Source organism: Empidonax traillii, unplaced genomic scaffold (assembly GCF_003031625.1).
Source record: "Empidonax traillii isolate 1590-97213 ecotype Southwest subspecies unplaced genomic scaffold, ASM303162v1 scaffold12:size2584012, whole genome shotgun sequence".
NCBI lineage: Eukaryota > Metazoa > Chordata > Aves > Passeriformes > Tyrannidae > Empidonax > Empidonax traillii.
The window spans coordinates 79,715-98,515 of NW_020955205.1; the positions used below are offsets into that span (position 1 = coordinate 79,715).

Genomic DNA, 18,801 nt, shown 5'->3' on the forward strand with positions numbered 1-18,801 from the left:
ACTTAGATACTGTGAATGCCCAGCTGAGAGAGTTTGTTATAATCAACTATGAGACCCAAATCAAAGAGAACCATGCGTCATTAGTCCTGATATCCTTGGGACTGCTCATTTTGTGGAGTTAGGAGGACACTGTTTTACAGACCCTGTCACAAGAGGTGGTGTGTGGCAAAATCACCTCCTATAGCAGACTGAGTGTTGGCACAAATTACTGTGAACTTGTTGGAATTGCTGTGGTCATGGAAATACCCCGTGGCTCATTTTACCACATCAACTGTAGGTAGCGGGGAAACACCCACGATGGAGACCATTGACTCCTACATGAACAGACTGCACAGTATTATTCTGGCAAACCCCCAGGAGAACGAGAACCTCATCGCCACAGTCCGGGACGTGGTGAACAGGCTGGAGCGCTAGTGACTGGGTGAGTCTTCCCTCTTGGGCTGCTCCTGGCATCTCCTCTGTACCTCTGGCACCTGTTCTGACGCTGATTCTTGTGCTGATCACCACATTGTACCATCAAAAACGTTTCTTCCTCGAAGCCGCAGGAGCGAGTTGTCTTAATGGAAGTCAAATAGGGTTGAAAGCATCCAATGGCATTGAAGGGTTCTGAAATTCCCCCTTAGCTCCAAAACCTTTTTGTATTTGTATGAGGTGAATAAAAGTACTGACAGAATGGTAACAGGGTGACTAATTTAGAGGGAGGTTCCTTTCGCGAGTGAAGTAAACCAGAAAAATTCAGCATTAATTGTAGAATCTGATGGCTACAGGGAAGTTTTTTGTTTCAAGAGATTACAGGGGAACTCAACTCTGTTATAAACTGAAAATATTCTACAATTACCTGCTCTGTAGCACCTGTACTACAACTCTTCTGATTACGAAGGTTTACATGTAAATGAAGTACTGATATATGGTTTAGGCTATACATAGCATTTGCTGAGACTCTAATTTCATGTGGCTTTTGCATAGATTATTATTGAGCTCCTGATTCTGTGTTTTTGTTCCTGTTCAACAGCTTAGGAAACTGTAATAGAGAACAGAGTAGAAAAAACCAATCTACAAAGAAATAAATACCAGTCTTTCTTCATTACTGTGCTGCTTTGCATTTCCCACACCTCCTAGTCCCCCACTTCCCCATGGTGCACAGCCCTCGCAGCCATGAGGAGTTTGCCCATTTCTGTTTTAACAAAGTACATACCTGCATTCTTCAGGCCCTTATTATGGAGAGATCTACTGTACATGTCTTGAATGGTGTTTAGAAATGCAAATGCAGCTGCCTTGTGCCATCTGCAAATATGAAGACAGGGCTTTTCATCCTTTCTGATTCTGACCTTTTGTGATGCTGTGTAGAACAGTTAATTACACATTTCCCATTATAGTGTGGCTTAAGCTGGAAGATCATTGTCCTTCCGGAGGGTAGCCAGATGGAACGGACTGTAGTTCTAAGAGATGACTGAGCTCCCAGCAGAATAAAGAAGTGCCTTTACTGCTGCTATTTGTGAAGGGAACAGCTTGTCGATCCAGGTCTGGGATTTTTCAGCAGCTCATCAACCTCCTCATTTTCGTATTCTGTTTTCAATTAGCACTCAAACTCGGAAAGAGAATTGGGGGAGGGGAGGTTTTACGGAAAGGATAAGAGGGAAAGCAGTTTCTCATCCATCAGTTATTAGAAGGGCGTGCCAGGCCCTGAAATGGGTGTTTGTCCTCTAAGCACCTTGCCAGAGAAATCTTATCTCAAGGCTACTAAAATCTAGACTTTCATTCTCCTGTCAGGTGGCTTCATATTTCCTGAATGTTGGACACTTCCTGTGCTGCTAAAAATGCGAGTGTAATTTTCTTGGATAAACTGCATTCAGCTGTAATTGCAATTCTTGTTTCTACTTTCAATTTGAAAAATAGTACTCCTTTCACTTTCCCCTTCCCCACCAATACCTTTCCTCTTTTCAGTAACAAAGCAGTGTGAAGTAATTTAAAAGGTGATTGATAGTCACCTAGTTTGTAACTAAATATAATGATCAAGTAATTCATCGGGACTGCTAATCACGCTGACTTGCACTTGGCAATGATTATATTTTGTGACGATTTTGGAAGGAAGAAAGTTGGGTTTTGTTGGATGCAAACCTAGGAAATGGTAGAGATTCCCTAGAAAGCAAGGAAGCTTTGTATAGAAAGATTCACCTGGTACATGATAAACCATATCAACAAACTGTCATCATCAGCGTCCCTTTGTTAACGTGCATATGAGGTATATTAATTCTGAATGTCATCTCTGTCAACCAAATGGTCTCTTTGAGGTTGAGACACATTCCACATCAGTGCCATAGAGAACTGTTATGGTACTCCTGAAAACAACTGCATTTCCCAGATCTGAGGTGGTTTTGGGTGGCTTAGTACATTGTATTTAGGGAGTGGGTGACTAAACTGGTGAGTACTTTGGTTTTTCTGTGCTACATGGTAAAAACTTCTTTGTGCAAACACACCATACAGGAAGAAGAGGAAGGGTTTTTGTTATTTAGCACTCTGGATGGAAACAAACTCAGTTCATTTTTGTCTCTATAGGCTGCTTTGCTATACTTGAGGTTGTGTTTTCGGATAAAACGTCCAAAAAATAATGTCCCCGTGCCTGTTTAGTCCTGGCAGATTGTAGTCTTCTAACACTTATTTTCTGTTTCATCTGCAGGTCTCGTGACCCGGGGAAGCTTTACAAATTTCTTTTGGCCAGTGTGGAATAAGAAGCCATGAGGGAAAGACGAGGGTGGGAGGGAGGATGGCAGGTTTGTCCTGGGCCCTTCCCGTGTGTGGTTTGTCAGGGAGACAAACAGATCAATGCATTAAAAGGTCTTAAGAAGCCACGGACACCGCCCACTGAACACTTGGAACTGTCCTCTGTGTGAATATTTACGAGCATGCAAGTTCTGTGCAATCTACATTTTTTATGAGTTTTGCTGGGTGTGAGGGTGCCTGCGTTCTGTGGACTGGCTGGCTGTGGAGATGAAATCTCAGCTCGTGACACGAAGTCAGCGTATGTGTTGTAGAAATAACTTTGATGTGTTATATTGCCTAATGTCTTCTAGTGTCTTTCTATTTTGTTTTCATGTTTATCCTGTGGGGTTACCTTCTTTCACTTGTTTTCTCCCTTTGATCTGGTTTACTGATTCTTGCAGTCCTGGAATAGCAGTGCTCGTGCTCTCTGCTGTAACAGGGAGTCCTCCTTGGAACACTGTCTTGTCCTGTGCTGCCTGCTATGTTTATATAAGCTTTTCTTAAGCAGAATCCTGGTTTTTTTTTGTGTTAGCCTGCAATTTCTACCAAGTGTGTTTGCTCCCTGCTAGAGACTGGCTGTGGCTGATGCTTTGTGACTTGATTCTACTATGAGACAGACTTCCTCTCTCCTCCTTCTCCCTGAGCACCTCTCTTGCACATAGCATCCTGCTCTTCTGTGAAAGTCCTGTTATCTCTTGAAAATGTTTGCAGAGCATTTTACCATCACAAAGGTCAGTGGAAATCAAGATAGAAAGTGCAATGTTAGTTCTTCTCAGCAGGGATAAATAGGATTCTCTGTTTTAGGCTAAAACCACAAAGCTTGCCCTTCCTCTGATACACAGCTCAGTCTAATTTAATGTTACTGCCTTCTTGAGAGAATGATCTCATGGGGAGAACAGCTCTCTGTAAAAAGAGAAATGAGCAGGTGGATTGCTTCTTTTTTATTTCTCTGCCCTCCTGAAATCAGTGCTGGGAAGCAAGATGCCTGGAAGCAGCACGTATATTTTTTCCATGAATTATTAGAGCAGAGAAAGCTATTAGCAGCTAGGTCCATGTAGCAGCCCACAGAATTCTGCGTTACAACCTGTGTGTGCTCTCACCTTTTGTACAGTTCAGGTACAGCCCATGGAGCCTGCAGCACTCAGCATTTCACCTTCCAGTGTGACCTAAATGGCCTTTTCAGTTGTGTCAAGTTGAGCTCTGCATGCTTGAATCTGTAACCTTGCTGAGCTCCACCACACCTCCTGTGAAAGATGAAGGCACCCACTGTCTGCACTGACTTATGCAAAACATTTGCTGCCCCTTGGTTCCTGTCAAATTGCTGATTTGGCTCAGCACTCGTTGGACGTCTCTGGGCCTTATGGTAGAGGTTGAAATGCTCTTTTTTCCACGTGACAATCTCTTTGCTTCTCCTGAAGACATCTTTTAAGATTCCCTGTTACAAATTGGAGGTTGCTTTCGTTACTGGAGTGTGTTGCAGTCAGCATCACTTTAATGTATCTGTGGCACAAATATTGTGAAGGTTAAAAAGCAGTTTCTTCTCTTCCTGTGCTGCACACATGGACTTCATGCTGGCCTGAAGCCATCTCCAGGTCAACACGTGGTATGCCCTGGTCTCTGCTTCTTCCTGGGCTTACTGCTGTAGCCAAGCAGCAGGGATTTGCAGGTAAATTCAAGTCTTCCTTCAGGGAGGAAACTCCTTTCTCTTGTCTTCTGTTTGCTTTCAAGACTTCACAAAAAGAAACCTCAGTTTGCTGCATCGACCTCTGCTTTGTATAGCATGGATGAGACCAGCTGATGTTGGCATGAATTGTTTTAGTGGGTTCTGTAATGAATGTTGTAAATCCCACAGGTTGTTAATGTCTCCAGAAGAAGCACCAATACCTTAATCTCCTGTGTGTATCTTGTTTTTTTAGAAGTGGTGATGTTTGCTACTGTATAAAGTGGCCAAAGTGCACTGCGTAGCCAAAAGTCGTTTTACAAAATCCCGAAGTCCGTGGCGTCCTACCTAACTCCTGGAGCCGTATCCCACAAAGATACTCACTCCAGGAATTCCACGTGAGGTGGTGGAAGGATGCGGTTTCAGGCTGTAACACGTCCATGCTGTCAGTGAGGTCTGGTGGCTGCAGAAGCCCCGGGCAGCTCTCGGCTCGTGGCGCGTTGCTCGTACATCACTCTCTGCTGAGCAGCGAGCAAGTGTCACGGGGTAGAAAATCTAAGGTGATATTATTAGCTGGGGCTGACAAATCTCTTGCTTTTTCCCACAAGGAAGGGAGGTGGATTATCCATCTTGAGGCATCTGGGGGAAGACTAAGTTCTTGTTCACTGATGATGTGACAGATGATGTTTTGTCTCATTAAGAAGCTTCTTATTTACGTTGATTAACCCTATAAAATGGATTTTCTTTCCAGTGTTTTCAGAGTGTCACTTCAGTTTACATTTTTCAGTGTTGACTGATTAAAAAAAAAAAAAGTAAAAAATGAAGTGTGTGTCAAGGAGAAGAGTGGAATAAAATGCTTTTGTCACTTAAAGAAATGTTAAGAGAAATATATGAAAACAGAATCCATTTACTGGATTAATGTGTTCGGAATTGTTGAGATGCCAAGTTTTCTGTACAATGTTTTTGTAATTAAACTTTGGAGCTCCTTTGTTTTTAAGAAGTTGATGTTGTTGTTTGACACTTGCTTCATTAAAATTGTTCAACGTTGAATCCATTCTGATTCACTTTTAACTGCATTTTCTGGAACAACTTTTACTAGCATTGATCTCTTGTCAGATTTTGGCAACTCCGTGTTAACCTTTGAAAGGAAACAATGTACCCCCTCTCCATCTGAAGTGTCTTCCCCTGAAGAAGCCGAAGGAATTTAGGTTGTAATTTATAGTGATGAAAGCCTCTGATTTTAGGTAATGGTTGTCAGGGCCCTTCCCCAACTTGAGTAACTTCAAATTTGTCACATCTGTTGCTGAGCCTTCTTTTGACATCCTTATCTTCCTTTGTCCTCCCCAATTTCCCACCACCATATTGATTTTCTTTTCCTGTAAGAACCTTCTGTATCAAACCTGTTGCTCCCTACTTGGTTTTCTTTTCCCCTGCTAAATTTTTATCATCTCTTCCCTGCTGCTCACTGAGAATGAAGCAAAACTGGAGCCTCATGACATTGGCACTTGGTGTAGGGCCTCTGTAGGGGAGTTTGGATGACTTCTGCCCGCACTGGTGCTCCTTCTGAGGTCACAGTGCTGTAAAAAGCCACGTCTTTGCTACTTTTGTGTTCACATCTCATTATTTTGATTACCAAATTAATGCCTGGTCTGTTTATACCAACAGGCTCAGTACTATCTGCTAGCTGGGACAGACTGTACCTTGAGATTTACAACGCCTTGGAGTTTTTTAAAACACTAATTATGTAATAATAAAGACACTAAAAGTAGAAGGAATACAGGGAAAGCTTATGTTGGAGAATAACTGCTGTGTGATGGCTGATCCAGAGCTGGAGAAAGTAACAGCAAAACAGGTGCATACCCAGAGGAAAAAATGAGTGCAAAGCAGCAATAAGCTCATAATAAGAGAAAAAGACATAATTCCTTTCTAACCTGTGGTCCTGTACGTGGCACCAGGAGCAGATGGTGGTAACTCATGCTCAATTTGAGGCAATGTGGTGTAATGTTTCCGCTGTTTGTTCCTGTTTGTTCCCCCCTGTTTACTCTGCAGCTGGTCAATTGGACCGATGATTAATAATCATCCCGGGGAAGTTAGAGGGATCTGAGGGCTTCGGGCTCTTGAGAGGAAGAGATCACTTCCTCTTTTCTCGGGCAGGTTCCTGTTGATAATGTATCTGGAAACTGAAATTGGGTCTTTTTAATCTTCTGCTTCAGTTCACTTGTATCCTTCAGTCAGGAGTACATTGAGGCCTATCCTCTACTACTACCATAGAATCTTTCTGCTTGTGAACCATGAATAGTTTTGCTGCTTCTTTCTTCTTCAGTGCTAGTACTATTGAGGCTTTTTAAGCTTTTTTAACTTTACCTTTTTTAAAATACGTTCATGATTTGCCACCCTAATTGCAAAATCTCTGGATTTTGTATGTGCTGTACAAAATGAATACGTGTTTGTGTTCATTTTGGTGTGTGGTGAAGTATCCACATCCCTTATGTGTAATACAAGGAATAGCATTTATACAAACTCATTTATGGGTTGTAATAATAAACCTGTAATTCTTACGATGTAGGGCTTTGGTTTTTTTTGACAACTTACTGCATAGATACTGATTTGTGTGTCTGAAGATATAAAAGTGCAAGTTGTTGTAAGATATAAGGTTTATTTTCCTGTTGATGAAATGGTTCCTCTCCCTAAGTTGCTAAATATTCTATTTACAGGTTTGTAACTTCGATCACTTTTCTTCTGGAAGGTGAAAGGCATTCTCACTTTCCCCTGGAATTATGTGTATTGCAATCCATCTAATTTTTTTTATAAATTTGGATTCCAAAAACTTAAGTATAAAGAGTTTTGCCTGTCCAGATTTTTGGCTGGTTTCCTTAAATTGAAAAGAAAAATGTTTCATCAACCGAATACATGGAGAGGTAGGAACAGAGCAAGTTCTAGTTTTTGTTCTGGAATAACAGTCCCGTGGGATTTCTCTTTCTATCTTATATTGGCAGTTTTAGTTTTATTAAATCTGTTCTAGTGTTAATCAAGAGAGAATTCCCTCATCTAATTTATTTGAGAAACTGCTTAAGCCCAGGATACTTGCAGAGAAATCCCTTGCTGCAATATGAGGCCTTACAAACACAGTTTCAACTGCTCACCCTTCAAAATGGATGTTAACAACTGTATCAGTGTTGTAATTCTTCTCAGAGGAAGTTTCTTTTCCTCAGTGCCACTTCAAATTTCTGCCCAAGTTGCTTTTGTTTCTTGAATGTTGGAGGAGGAGAAGAATGTTGGTCTGTTTACAGCCCATTTTTTTTCTGAAGGAGGTGGTTAAGAATTACCTTCACCTCTTTAAAAATCTGCTAAGGGACTTTGTAGGATAAAGGCAGAAGGAATAAGAGGATACAGGAATAGAATTTGCCTTTATTCTTGAGGTTTGTGTTCACCTAATGCCAGTGCAGAAATGGTTGAGTTTTCAGCCTCAGTAAGTTTGAATTCAGGCCTGCAAATTCCATGCATTCTTGACGTGCTTTTGAGGAGGAAAAATAGCAAATGTGAAAATGGAATTCCAGCTGCACCCTAGTTTCAGGACTTCACAGTTGCATGGTAAATGTGCATTTCCAGATGTCTGAAATCTCTGTCCATGTAAGGAAAAGAACCCATTTTCTGCTGGGGAAAGCAGTGCCCTCTGATGATCCATCTTGGTATCTCCAAGGTATCTTGGAGTGAGAGTGAGAAAGCCTGGCAGTGTGGGCCAGACCTTCTGCATGTGAAAGCTGAAGTCAATTCCCTTGTTTTGTTCTAGGCAGATAGCAGTTTCTTGGGAGTTTGGTGTTTGGATTTTTTAAATGAATTTCTAGCTTTGTTTCATGTGGATATGTTGCTCTTTTCCTACCACGCTTTGGGAACTGGTCAGGGTGGAAGTGGTGCAGCAAGTCTGGGTGACAAGGGAGTGCTGCTACAGCATCTAAAACATGATCTGAGCTTGCTTGGGTTGGAAGTTGTTCTTACAGCCAGGAATGGCTGTGATAAAGGAATCTGTGTGGCTAAAGCTGACTCTGTGTTGGCTGATACATACAATTGGCACAGCTGACTTCTCCTGCTTCCCAACCAGCAGGAGCTGTGGGTACATAAATCCGTGTCATGGAAGCTTTTCAGCTGTTGGTATTTACATCGTACCGTGCCTTTGCAGAGCCGCTTTTTGAGTGGGGAGCCTGCAAAGCTTCACACCTGACCAGCACTGCCAGCTCTCTGGAGCAGGTACAGCATGGTGGGAGCTGCTTCCCTGTGGTCTGACTCCAGCCAGGAGCAGCCCTGCCCAACTCTGGGCTTCACCAACACATCAAAATAATAGAAAACCACCCAGCCTTTTGAGTGTGTGTGTGAAAATTTTCTGTGTTTTGTGAACTGGCTGAGCTCCTTTAAAGGTCTGGCAAGCGCTTGTGTTTGTGTGCAGTAAGTAGAGGATAGAAGAAGAGCATCAGGAACTCCTTTCTGGAGGTATCTTGCTCGCATTTGGGTTCACCATTTCATGAAGCTGCACACTGAAACGATGTGGGAGCATAGACTCCAGAGTATTATCTCCTTTTCAGCACCCAGGGCTGTCAGTAAATACATGACAATCAAAATCTAACTCCTGGCTGCATGCTGTTGCCCTTATCTGTATGTTTTCCTGTCCTTCCTTGCTTTCCCTCTCTTGCCCTCTTCCTTTGTGCTGAGCTGTCTCAACTTAAAACCAGATAGAACTGTCCCAGTGCCTCTGCCAGCAAAGATTTTTCTTACAGAGAAAGTTTTATTATTTACAAATGTCACTGGAGGAGAAGTGAATCTGGAAGGGGCCCACAACTACTGCAATTGAAATGTTTAGAAAAGACAAAACTATGGAAGTAAGTGTTTTAAATTGTTTTTTTTCCTGTGAAATGGGGGTAACAATGAACCCAGCAACAGTGCCCATTCTCTCTGGTACCAGTTTCCAAGCCAGATAGTGACAAAACCAAGTGAAGGGATAAAATCAAGGCTGCTTCATCTTGGGGCAGGGGGATGAGGGGCCAAGATCACGTTCCTGATAAAAGAAAATGTACAAAATAACAAATTCCTCAAATGTACAAAATAACAAATTCCTCGCTCTCTCCCTTGGGGTGTGCGACCAACTGCAGAAGGAATGTTTATGGAAGAGCACATTGTGCTGTTTAAGCATGCTTCAAAGAACAAATCCTTTCTTACCTTGTAGAAATTCATGTCAGTTTTTTTTCTTTGCTTTCTTTCAGACCACAAGTCAGCAGAAGTGATGAATGTTACCCACGGGCCAGTTTGTATTGGGGTAGCTTAATCTGGGCACGTCCTTACCTTGAATTGGAAGTCTGTTGTATTTAATGGGGTGTTAACTCAGTTTATTCTCTGGGATTTCTGCAGGAATTTTATTGCCTGCAAAAGGAGCAATTTGAAGCCAGAAGAAGTGTAGGTGTGCTCTGTGCCATACCTGCTGAGCTTGGCAATGACGCCTGGACGCACTTCTGGCGTTTATATATTCTCATCACAACTCTTGCATCTATTTTTCTGGTAGTCCTGCTTTGAGCTCGAGGGTTATCCTCCTTTCCTGGAGGAAATGGATCCGTAGGTATTGCATCTGCTCTGTTCCCAAAGCTGTGTCAAATGTTCTTGGTGGTGCAGACAGGCATTAGAATAATGGATTCTGAAGTCAGATTTTGCGAATGAGGCTGTTTTGTAGAGTTCAGTGATGCTGCAGCAGAACCTGAAGGGAATTACAGTCCAAGACTATTATAATGTCAGAGAAATGGGTTCCTTGAATGCTGAAGCACTAACAGAACAAAGACAGAGGGAAAATCAAAGACAAAGATCAAAAATTAACTTAAAGTGGACAGCCTGTGCAGTGTGACAGACTTTCTTATTAAGACTTCTTGGGTGTGGCTGTTCTGTGAGGGAGGATGGTATAGATCATCATCAATGCCTTTGGACACAAAGCTCAATTGTTCAGTCCTCTTACATAGGTGGTCTTACAACTTCTGTGTGATAAAAGCACAGATAACAGTTTCATGAACATTGAAAACCGTTTGGATGTTAAATTACTGGGTTGTGTGTGTTCAGTGTGAATGAGACACACTGTGTCACTTGTATGTAGTGATTTGGAGGGCAGACTTCACTTCTGGAGCACACCTATGGTCTGAACTACTACCGAGTACCAAGTTTGTTTGTCTCAGGCCAGTTTGTTGTCATGTGCTTTTGACATTTTTGATCTCATAAGAAATACTTCACAATTAGATCAACTGTTTTGTGGAGGCAAAACTTCAGTGAAAACCTTTGGCCCCCTCGAAATTCATGAAAATTTAATCACTGACTTTGCTGGAGCCAGGATTCCATCTGCAGTCTTCAGCAGTGACACGTGTGGTTATGGATTATCAGCCCATAAGGAATCTGAAACTGGATCTGCAGCTGTTCTGAGACTCATCCAATCTGAGTCTCTAATCCTGCAGCTTTCCAGAGGAATATGCATGGGAGGTTATCCTAAGGAATATCCAAGAGGAATTCCTGCAATGTATTGCAGGGCTGACAAAGCCAACATTCCTTCAGCTCAAGTAGCAGTGCTCTTTCACATATAATGGGGTCACTGTTTCTCTGCAGAGCTCCTCGTGTTATTGATACTTTCTAGCTGGGTTCCAAATTGATGATAAAATTTCAGCACTTCAAACCTTAGCAGTGAGAGGGCTTCATGTCACTAAAATGTCAGTCCTGTCACTTAAAGAAACACTTCTGTTGTTTCCTGTCACCGCTGCTACTTTTTCTTAATGATGGGAAATTTCAGTTGGATTCTCAAGTTCTTTCCTAGTAAATTCCCTGAATCCAGTGTTTCACTACCTGGGGCCAATGCAAAGAAGGTGCCCTCAGGGTGAGGTGGGAGGACTGAGCCTGGATCCCAGGGGATCTAGGTTTGTTTTCCAGGCTCTGAGATAACTTCCTCCGTGTGGCACATGCTGTTTCTGCTTTGTGGTCTCCTCAACATTTAATGAAAGATACTCGGATAGTTCAGTGATGGGGGTGATAAAAGAACTGATCTAGACAGAGCTCTTGGGCAGTGGGTTTTGTTTTTCTCTGCTTCACTTCTTCATTGTGCAAATGAAGAGTAAACATTGTTCATTTTGACAGAGCTGAGTGGAAAAGGGGCTGTGTTTTAGCCTGTGTGCTCAGGAAATACTGCTGTGATCTGAACTGGAATCTATGGGTTTTGCTCTGTTAATTCATTTACCTCCAATGATAGGTTTGGATATGGTTAAGAGGATTTGAGGTTGGAAATGGTAATTTCTTGTTGGCTTTTCAATTATTATTTAAGGTAGACTTGTGATATCTTTTTTCTGTTTGAGCTGTGCTGCCTGAAATAGTGCAAATATTGCAGCTAAATCTTATTTTCATTATTCTTTTGCAAGCTCTGACCTTTAAGAACACAGGCAGAACTGATATCTATACAAGGAGGTTGCAAAGGTCTTGTGTAGCCTTTTGAAAACAATCCTGTTTTGTTTGCATGACACAGTAGTCAGAAAGTGTATCAGGAAAGAATAAAGGATAAAAGAAAATGAATGACATGACTTGAGTGCAGCAGCCAGAAATAACCTCCTGACTGGGCTTGTTCACCTAGACAGAAATTATCAATGTAAAGAAATTACCAGTGGAAACATGATTTTATACTAGCTTTGAGCATAAAGGTGTAGTCTGCCTAGACATACATTTAGGTCAAAATTCCCAATTTTGTTGGGGATGCGTTAATAAAATGATCTGATATTAAAATCAGTCTCCATGGAGTCTTAAGTAATGTAACTGTATCAGTCTAAAAGCTGATTTTTGTAGCATACTAATGAGCCCTGTGTGGGTTTGTTGTCTACAGACAAGACTGTGCATAGTAAATAATAACCATTGCAAAAAACTAATTCCTCAGGATCCTAAATTCACTGCTCTCCACAATCTGTATCTTCTTTTTACTGGGCTACTGAATTTCTTCTGAATTTCAGTCTTGCTCCTCGGTTGGGTCAGGGTGAAATGTGTTTCCAGTGCTTGGTTGGTTTTTTTAAGGATTTAGACCAAATGACAGGCTTAAACCAAGGGGTCTAAGATGGAGGGAAGGACACTGGGTGCTGTTTCAGCTAAAGAAAGAGGGGCACTGCCAGGAAATTTGTGTTGTGGTTTGGAGTGGGTGATCCTGCTGAGAGGATGGAGCTGTGTATAAGAGAAAACTAGTCTGTCAAAGTCACTTTTTCTTTCCTACACAAGGGGCGAGTCACAGATGAGAAATCTTGTTTTATTAACCCCCTCTGAAGTTTGGAGAAGAGAAGAGGAGTAAACAAATCAGACTTAGGCTTCACTGGTAGATCTGGAGCTGACTCGATTGCTGCCCTACAGGGAAAGTTTCCTGTCAGCTCTGCATCTGCCAAGAGACGTTTGCTGAGCTGGTGTGATGAGAAGGTTCAGAGCTGGTGTCAGTCTGGATGGTTCAGTAGTTTAAATGTCTGGTTTGGGGAGGTATGTTCTCAAGCAAAGCCTTCTAAATATAAAATGGTCTTGTGAAGTTTTCGACTTATGAATATTCACTTGTTGAATTTACATTTTGTTTTTCATCTCTGAGCTCCTCGAACGTGGCCTTGCGCAGAGGACAGCCCTCCCATCTGTCTGAATCAACTCTGACAGAAACTTTCTGCTGAAACAGTGCCTTGTTTAACGTGTCCATGCTCTTCAGCTTCTTTCTCTGAGAACACTTTGAAGATCCAGCCATTGTCACGTGCGAGCCCGAATAATCTGAAACGCGAGCAGAATTTTGGTCTCCTGTGCACCCTGGGATATGCTGACTGCGAGCAGTGGAGGTGCAGGTGGAACCAATAATACCATAATTTGGCCTGAAGAGAGTAAAGTTGTCTGGGCAGTGTTGTCAGTACAGAAAGTTCTTGATGAACCTGGGAGAGAGCAAACACATCTGTTGCATGCTCGTAGGGCATTCGGAGTGGCTGCTTGGGAACTGCAGGGATCTGGAGCTTGGAGACATCACCTGCTTTCTCTGTATAGACATGCTGTGGTTCATGACCTCTTCTGGGACCATCAGCTATTGCTGTCACTCCTCTGCCTTCACATGCATTGCAATCCTGGGAAAAGGGATGAAATGCATAAATAAGGGTGTGCATTCGTCACAACCCCTCCCCTCAATACTCTTGGATGCATGATTGCTTCTAGGCAGTGGGGTTTGTTATTCTGTTCTCATTTCCTTTCTTTTCTCAACTACTTACCAAGTTATTTCCTAACCCAGCTTCATATGGTGGCTAATGGAACAAAATTGATGCAATTGCTCCCAAAAAAAAAAAAAAAAAGGCTTTTAACCACTAGATTCTAATTAAAGCAACCCTTTTTTATTTTTCAGAGGAGAAAAAAAAATCCTTCCCAGAGCCCACTTTCTTTGTATCAGATGAATATATATGCAATAATTTGCCAGCCTGATGGAGACAGAAGTTGAAATATGCTTGGAGCAGTTATATTCAACCATATGTAAGTGCTGGCACTACCTGAAGCTTATTTCTCCCACAAGGTGATATTTCTACCATGTAATCTTGCTGCTTCCTGCTGTAGGCAGTATTAGGGAGAATGTGTCAGAAAATTTGTCAAAATGCCTCTCTGTCAGAAGATTCCATTTTAGTTATGCCCATGGGGAAAAAAAAAAAAAAGCACAGATTTACTTGAAAATTCCTAGTTCTCAAGTTTGACCAGCATGAGTTCTAGGGGCAAACCCATGTGCCCAACTGCAGAAGCTTCTGTATTTACAAATTGGACCCGCAGGTTCTCCAGGGAGACAGTTGCTTTGATCTTGCTGCCTCTGTGTGCTTGGTTGCTTAAGCAGATGGAGGTGAAGGAGCTTTTCCTTCTGTATCTCTGCTTTCAGGAAAAAAAGAAAAACAACCACCCAAAACTCCGCACCTATAAACATCATGATTAAAACTAACCAGTTAAATTTCCTAGGTGTGGTAGGTTTTCTGTGACCAAAGATAAGTGGGGCTGTGGAAGCAGTGGGAAGGGTATTTTAGGAGTGGGAAGGGTGTATTTTAGGAGCTGTGCGCTGCACTGATGTGATATGGACTGCTTGTTGTACCAGCTCGATCTAATCTGGTGGGAGGGGAATTGCCTTATCTCTAAACCTCATCTCCCTTCCAAATCCACCAGTAGTGTCAGACTGAGAAATCAGTGCTTAGGAGAACAAAGACTCATCACAAATGCAGCTTCCACTCCAAGTGCCAGGAGCATTTTTTTTTTTAATCTTCCTTCTGTATTAGTGAATCCGCTTAACAAGCCTTCCCAGGGTAAGTCATTCCCTGACCCATGGCCATCCCCAGGGGGAAAGGGTGATGGAAGGAATGAATTGCAGCTAATACACAGTAGCCTCAAGACTTGATGAAAAGACATGGTGGATAAACGTGCAGGAGGCTCAGTACATGTGAATCTCTGATTTTCCTTCCTCTATAACTGTCCCTGTGCTTCAGAACAGCTTTTCATAATTCCCTTCCCTTACTGTCCTGAAGACCAAACAGCCTCTTACTCCCCACTTGGAGCATTTAGGCTCTCTATTCATACAGAACGATTCCCCATCACTCCCTACAGAGCCTGAAAATCCTTCCTGTCCAACATTAAAAAAAAAAAATAAAATCTTTTTTCCGTCCCATTCCTCCTGGTCCCCTGCACCTGAGCTGGCTGTATGTGAGAGGCTCCAAAGCCTGTAAGTGATGCTGTTTGCCTCTGAGTCAGAGAGGCTTTTAAATCTGAGTGTAAAATGAGCCTCCTCCAGCAGTAAACAGCCCATCATATACCTCCTTTGAAGTTCCCATTTAAATAACCTCCAGGGCTCTACTAATACAGGAAGCCAGCGAGAGGAAATAATTCCCTCCTTCTCCTGCTCCCCTGTCCAAAAGCAGGGAAAATGAATTCCCTGGCAGAGGAGGGACACTGGTTTCCAGGGTACTGCAGAGGAGATGAACACCTCTCACTTGCAGCTTAGTTAGGGAGTCAGCACGTATTCATTCATGGATGCAATTTATTAACTCATCAACACTACAGATGATGGTGTTATCACTGTGATGAAGTAATTTTAATTTGCTGTATAATTTATAAGGTAGCTACTGTATCAGAGGGAAGCCTGTATCTGCTCATGTGTCCAGGTCCTGGCTTGGTGCTAGAGAGGGAAGAGACTATCAGGGAAACAAAAAGGAGGGGTCTTAAGCAGGACTATGGGAGCTGACCAGGTTGCAGACCATTTATTTGCTGGTTCTCCACCCTTGTGGTGCTGCTAATTCATGAAGAGGTGGATGTGTGTTTTCAGGCCTCCAGCTCCACGTGTGAATTGATGCTTAGATTTTTCCTGAAGGCAGACAGACACGTAGCAGGAGCACAAGTGAGTTTGTGTGTCCTCTGACAGCACTGGGAGGGTGTTCAGCAGTGTGCTGGAAAGGAGGGCATCCTGTGCTGGGTGGGATATGTTGGATGTCAGCATGGGCTGATGCCATGTGGCTACCAAATATGAAAGCAGTAAAGCCTTCTGATTCGTTTGTAGATAGTGTGTGCTACCATGATTTAATGGGACAGCTTTCTAGTGAGACAGCAGGTTTACCCAGTACTGGAGGGACTGGGACCTGGTGAGGTAACATTCTTACTTGCCTGGGTATTACTAGTCTGCCAGGTTGGTTAACCAGCCAATACCTAAATGAGTCCACTCCTTTGTTAAGCGATTTATTAAATAGTAAAACTTACTCAAATAATTAGACTTTATTAGTGCAGCATATTAACTAGAGACTGCCCTGAAGACATCTTAGTCTGAAGCTTACCAAGCTGCCTGAGGTCAGTTGCTCTTGGGATCCAAGATGAAGTGCTCACAGATCCTTGCATTTTCAGACTGCTCTGAAACAAGTGAGGTGGGGGGTGGGTCATCTTCCCCAAGGAGAAATACGTGCTTGCCTGAACATGTTGCTCCTCTCTCCTTGGCCTGACTGAAAATGTGGGGAGTTTCAAGGCAATTATACCTGCACTAATCATAATTTGCTCCTTAATCTAGAAGTATCTGCCTCTGTGCCTGTGTTTATGTTAAGTTGCTGAACAATTTGATTAGGTGCTTTGAATAAACTGTGTAATTATGCCATAGATACTCCTGATGCATATGTTATTTTTATTATCTGAGTTATCACTGCCTATTGTTGTAGTGCAATAACACTTAGAGGCTGTTATTAGAGCTGGAGCTCCATTGTGCTGGATGCTGTACAGACATACAGTAAACTGCAATCTCTGTCCTGGACAGGTTGCAGCTTCTCTGTACTGTTGTGCAATGGCCCATTAGAGCAGCCTTATTAGGCATTAGTGCCCAAAATAGCTCCATGGTTCCGTAATGGAAAGGCCCTCCCAGACCTTTTAACCCGTGAAGGCAGCAGTGCTCCCCAATTCAGCTTTGTCCGTGTTCTTCCAGCATTATTAGTGCTGAGGCTTGTTAGACAGAATGTTAAGAAATCTTAGTTTCAAGTGTGGTTGGAACTGGCCAATTCTGCTTTCTCACTGAGTCCTCCTGAGGGTAGAAGAGCAGAGCCAGGCCATCCTCTTTCATATCCTCAGCATGGGGTTGTGTTTTGTCAAATGCATTTCCCCTGTGAGCTGAATTCTTTCCCAGCTGTTTTGTACTTCGCCCCATTCCCTTGACCTTGTACCAATCAATGATGGATTGTACAAGTCCCCATCAAAAACACTGCAGAAGCCAGAGGAATGCCAGCTTCTTTCCTGGGTACTGCATTAAATCAAATATTTTAAGCCTAAGACGGATGGGGGTGATTCTTCTATTTCAATCTGCTCCTTCAGATTAAAAAGCTGCTAAAAAACTTCAGCTTGTCTTGATGCGTCTGCTGCTTCATGACCAATGAATGGCATGTCCAGCACTGGGGGCTGTGGGTGGGAGGATGATGTTTTGTGATAAATGTATCCGATGGTGTTTTAGGTTCAGAAAGTTTTTTAAAAGCTTTCTACAGCAAGTGATCAATCTGGGAGAGAGATTGCTGAAAGAGCATTTAGCACTCCTTTGACTCTGAGGAACAAGTGAAGTCTAAAAAGACCACAGACCTCTACCCCATGCAAAGTTATGTCATATTTTGCTTATGCCTCTTTCTTGCCTTCCCCTCTGTGATGCTGTTACTGTTAGATTGGCCAGAACTGCAGAATATATTTCTGTAACATGTTACGTATCAGATCTCTTACTAATTCTCCTTTTTTACAGTTTTGTGGCCAAAAGATTAAATCTGCAAAGCATTTATACGAAAAAACCATAAAATAACAGAGTATGTTTTTTTCCACTTGCTTTGCATTCGGTTTTCTGTGTCAGGAGTTCAGTGAGGCAGATTCTGTCATGATGGGAATCAATGGTGGTAGAGTTGATTGATTTGAATTTAATGGTATGAGGATTTCCTGAGTAAGCTGGAGGGCTGGAAACATTCTCAGAGACAGAGCTGGTAGAGCCAGTCTATAAAACCTTTGAAATGATGAAAAGGCAAAAATATCAGACTTCTTCCTGTTAGACTACTGTGATCTGTCACAGCACCAGTGGTAGGAGGAGGAGAGGTGCAGAGGCTACAAAAGACAGCTCATATTTCTTCGAATGGCTGGTGGGATTTAGAACTGGTTTTAGCTCACATGAAATTTTGGGACTGAGGCCAAGCACTATTTCCGGAATTTGCGTTTGACCCATGGCTAGGATTAAGGGCTTGAATTTGATTTACTTTAAATCTGAGGCTGAACTTGGTTGACATCTACTGGTTGGGATTCTAGGAAATCAAAGGAAGCTTCATTGACTGATGTGAAATTCAGTTTTCAAATACTGGCGAGAAATCAAATACTTTTCATCACGTTCCAACAACAAAATGAGAACCCAAACTGGCGATGCTTAGGTCTGACCTCAACACCCTCATTTCTCCTGCATTTTGGAACATGAAGTTGGCAGAGAAGAGAAAAAAGATGTCTAGCAAATAGACATTCAATTGGCTTAATATACAGACTATTTCGCTGCAGTGTAACTGGAGCCTCTTATTAAGAATCTGATAGCACCTCTAAACAAGGAGAGCTGCTCCCTTGGTGGGGGCAATCTCCAATCATATGCCAACATTGCTTTTGACATATTTATGACTCCAATAAAATCTCCCATCTGGTATATTTTAAAATAAAATTGAAAATTTATCACTTTGTTTTAGTTGGTTTGCCGTTCTCCCTGAGAGGAGATAGCCAGGCTGAGATTATTGCATCGGCAGCCTGTCAGCTGAGGTTAGGCTGAGGTGTGATTTAAATTTCAATACTTTCCACATTACAGCTGTCTGGGGTGGGGAAATTACAAGAAG

The 18,801-nt window shown here is 42.4% G+C and overlaps 2 protein-coding genes across 7 annotated transcripts in view; both read left to right on the forward strand.

The window, feature by feature from the left end:
• Positions 1–5,470, forward strand: part of HMG20A (high mobility group 20A) — a 38,612-nt gene extending 33,142 nt beyond the window's left edge. For all 5 annotated transcript variants that reach the window (XM_027888273.1, XM_027888301.1, XM_027888292.1 and 2 more), the window contains 2 exons: positions 278–421; positions 2,678–5,470. In XM_027888273.1, the coding sequence (XP_027744074.1) occupies positions 278–414 (137 nt within the window). In that variant the 3' untranslated portion in view covers positions 415–421; positions 2,678–5,470. The remainder of the gene's footprint in view (positions 1–277; positions 422–2,677) is intronic.
• Positions 1–18,801, forward strand: part of EDC3 (enhancer of mRNA decapping 3) — a 649,718-nt gene that overhangs the window by 33,225 nt on the left and 597,692 nt on the right. The gene's annotated exons all lie outside the window — the stretch shown is intronic.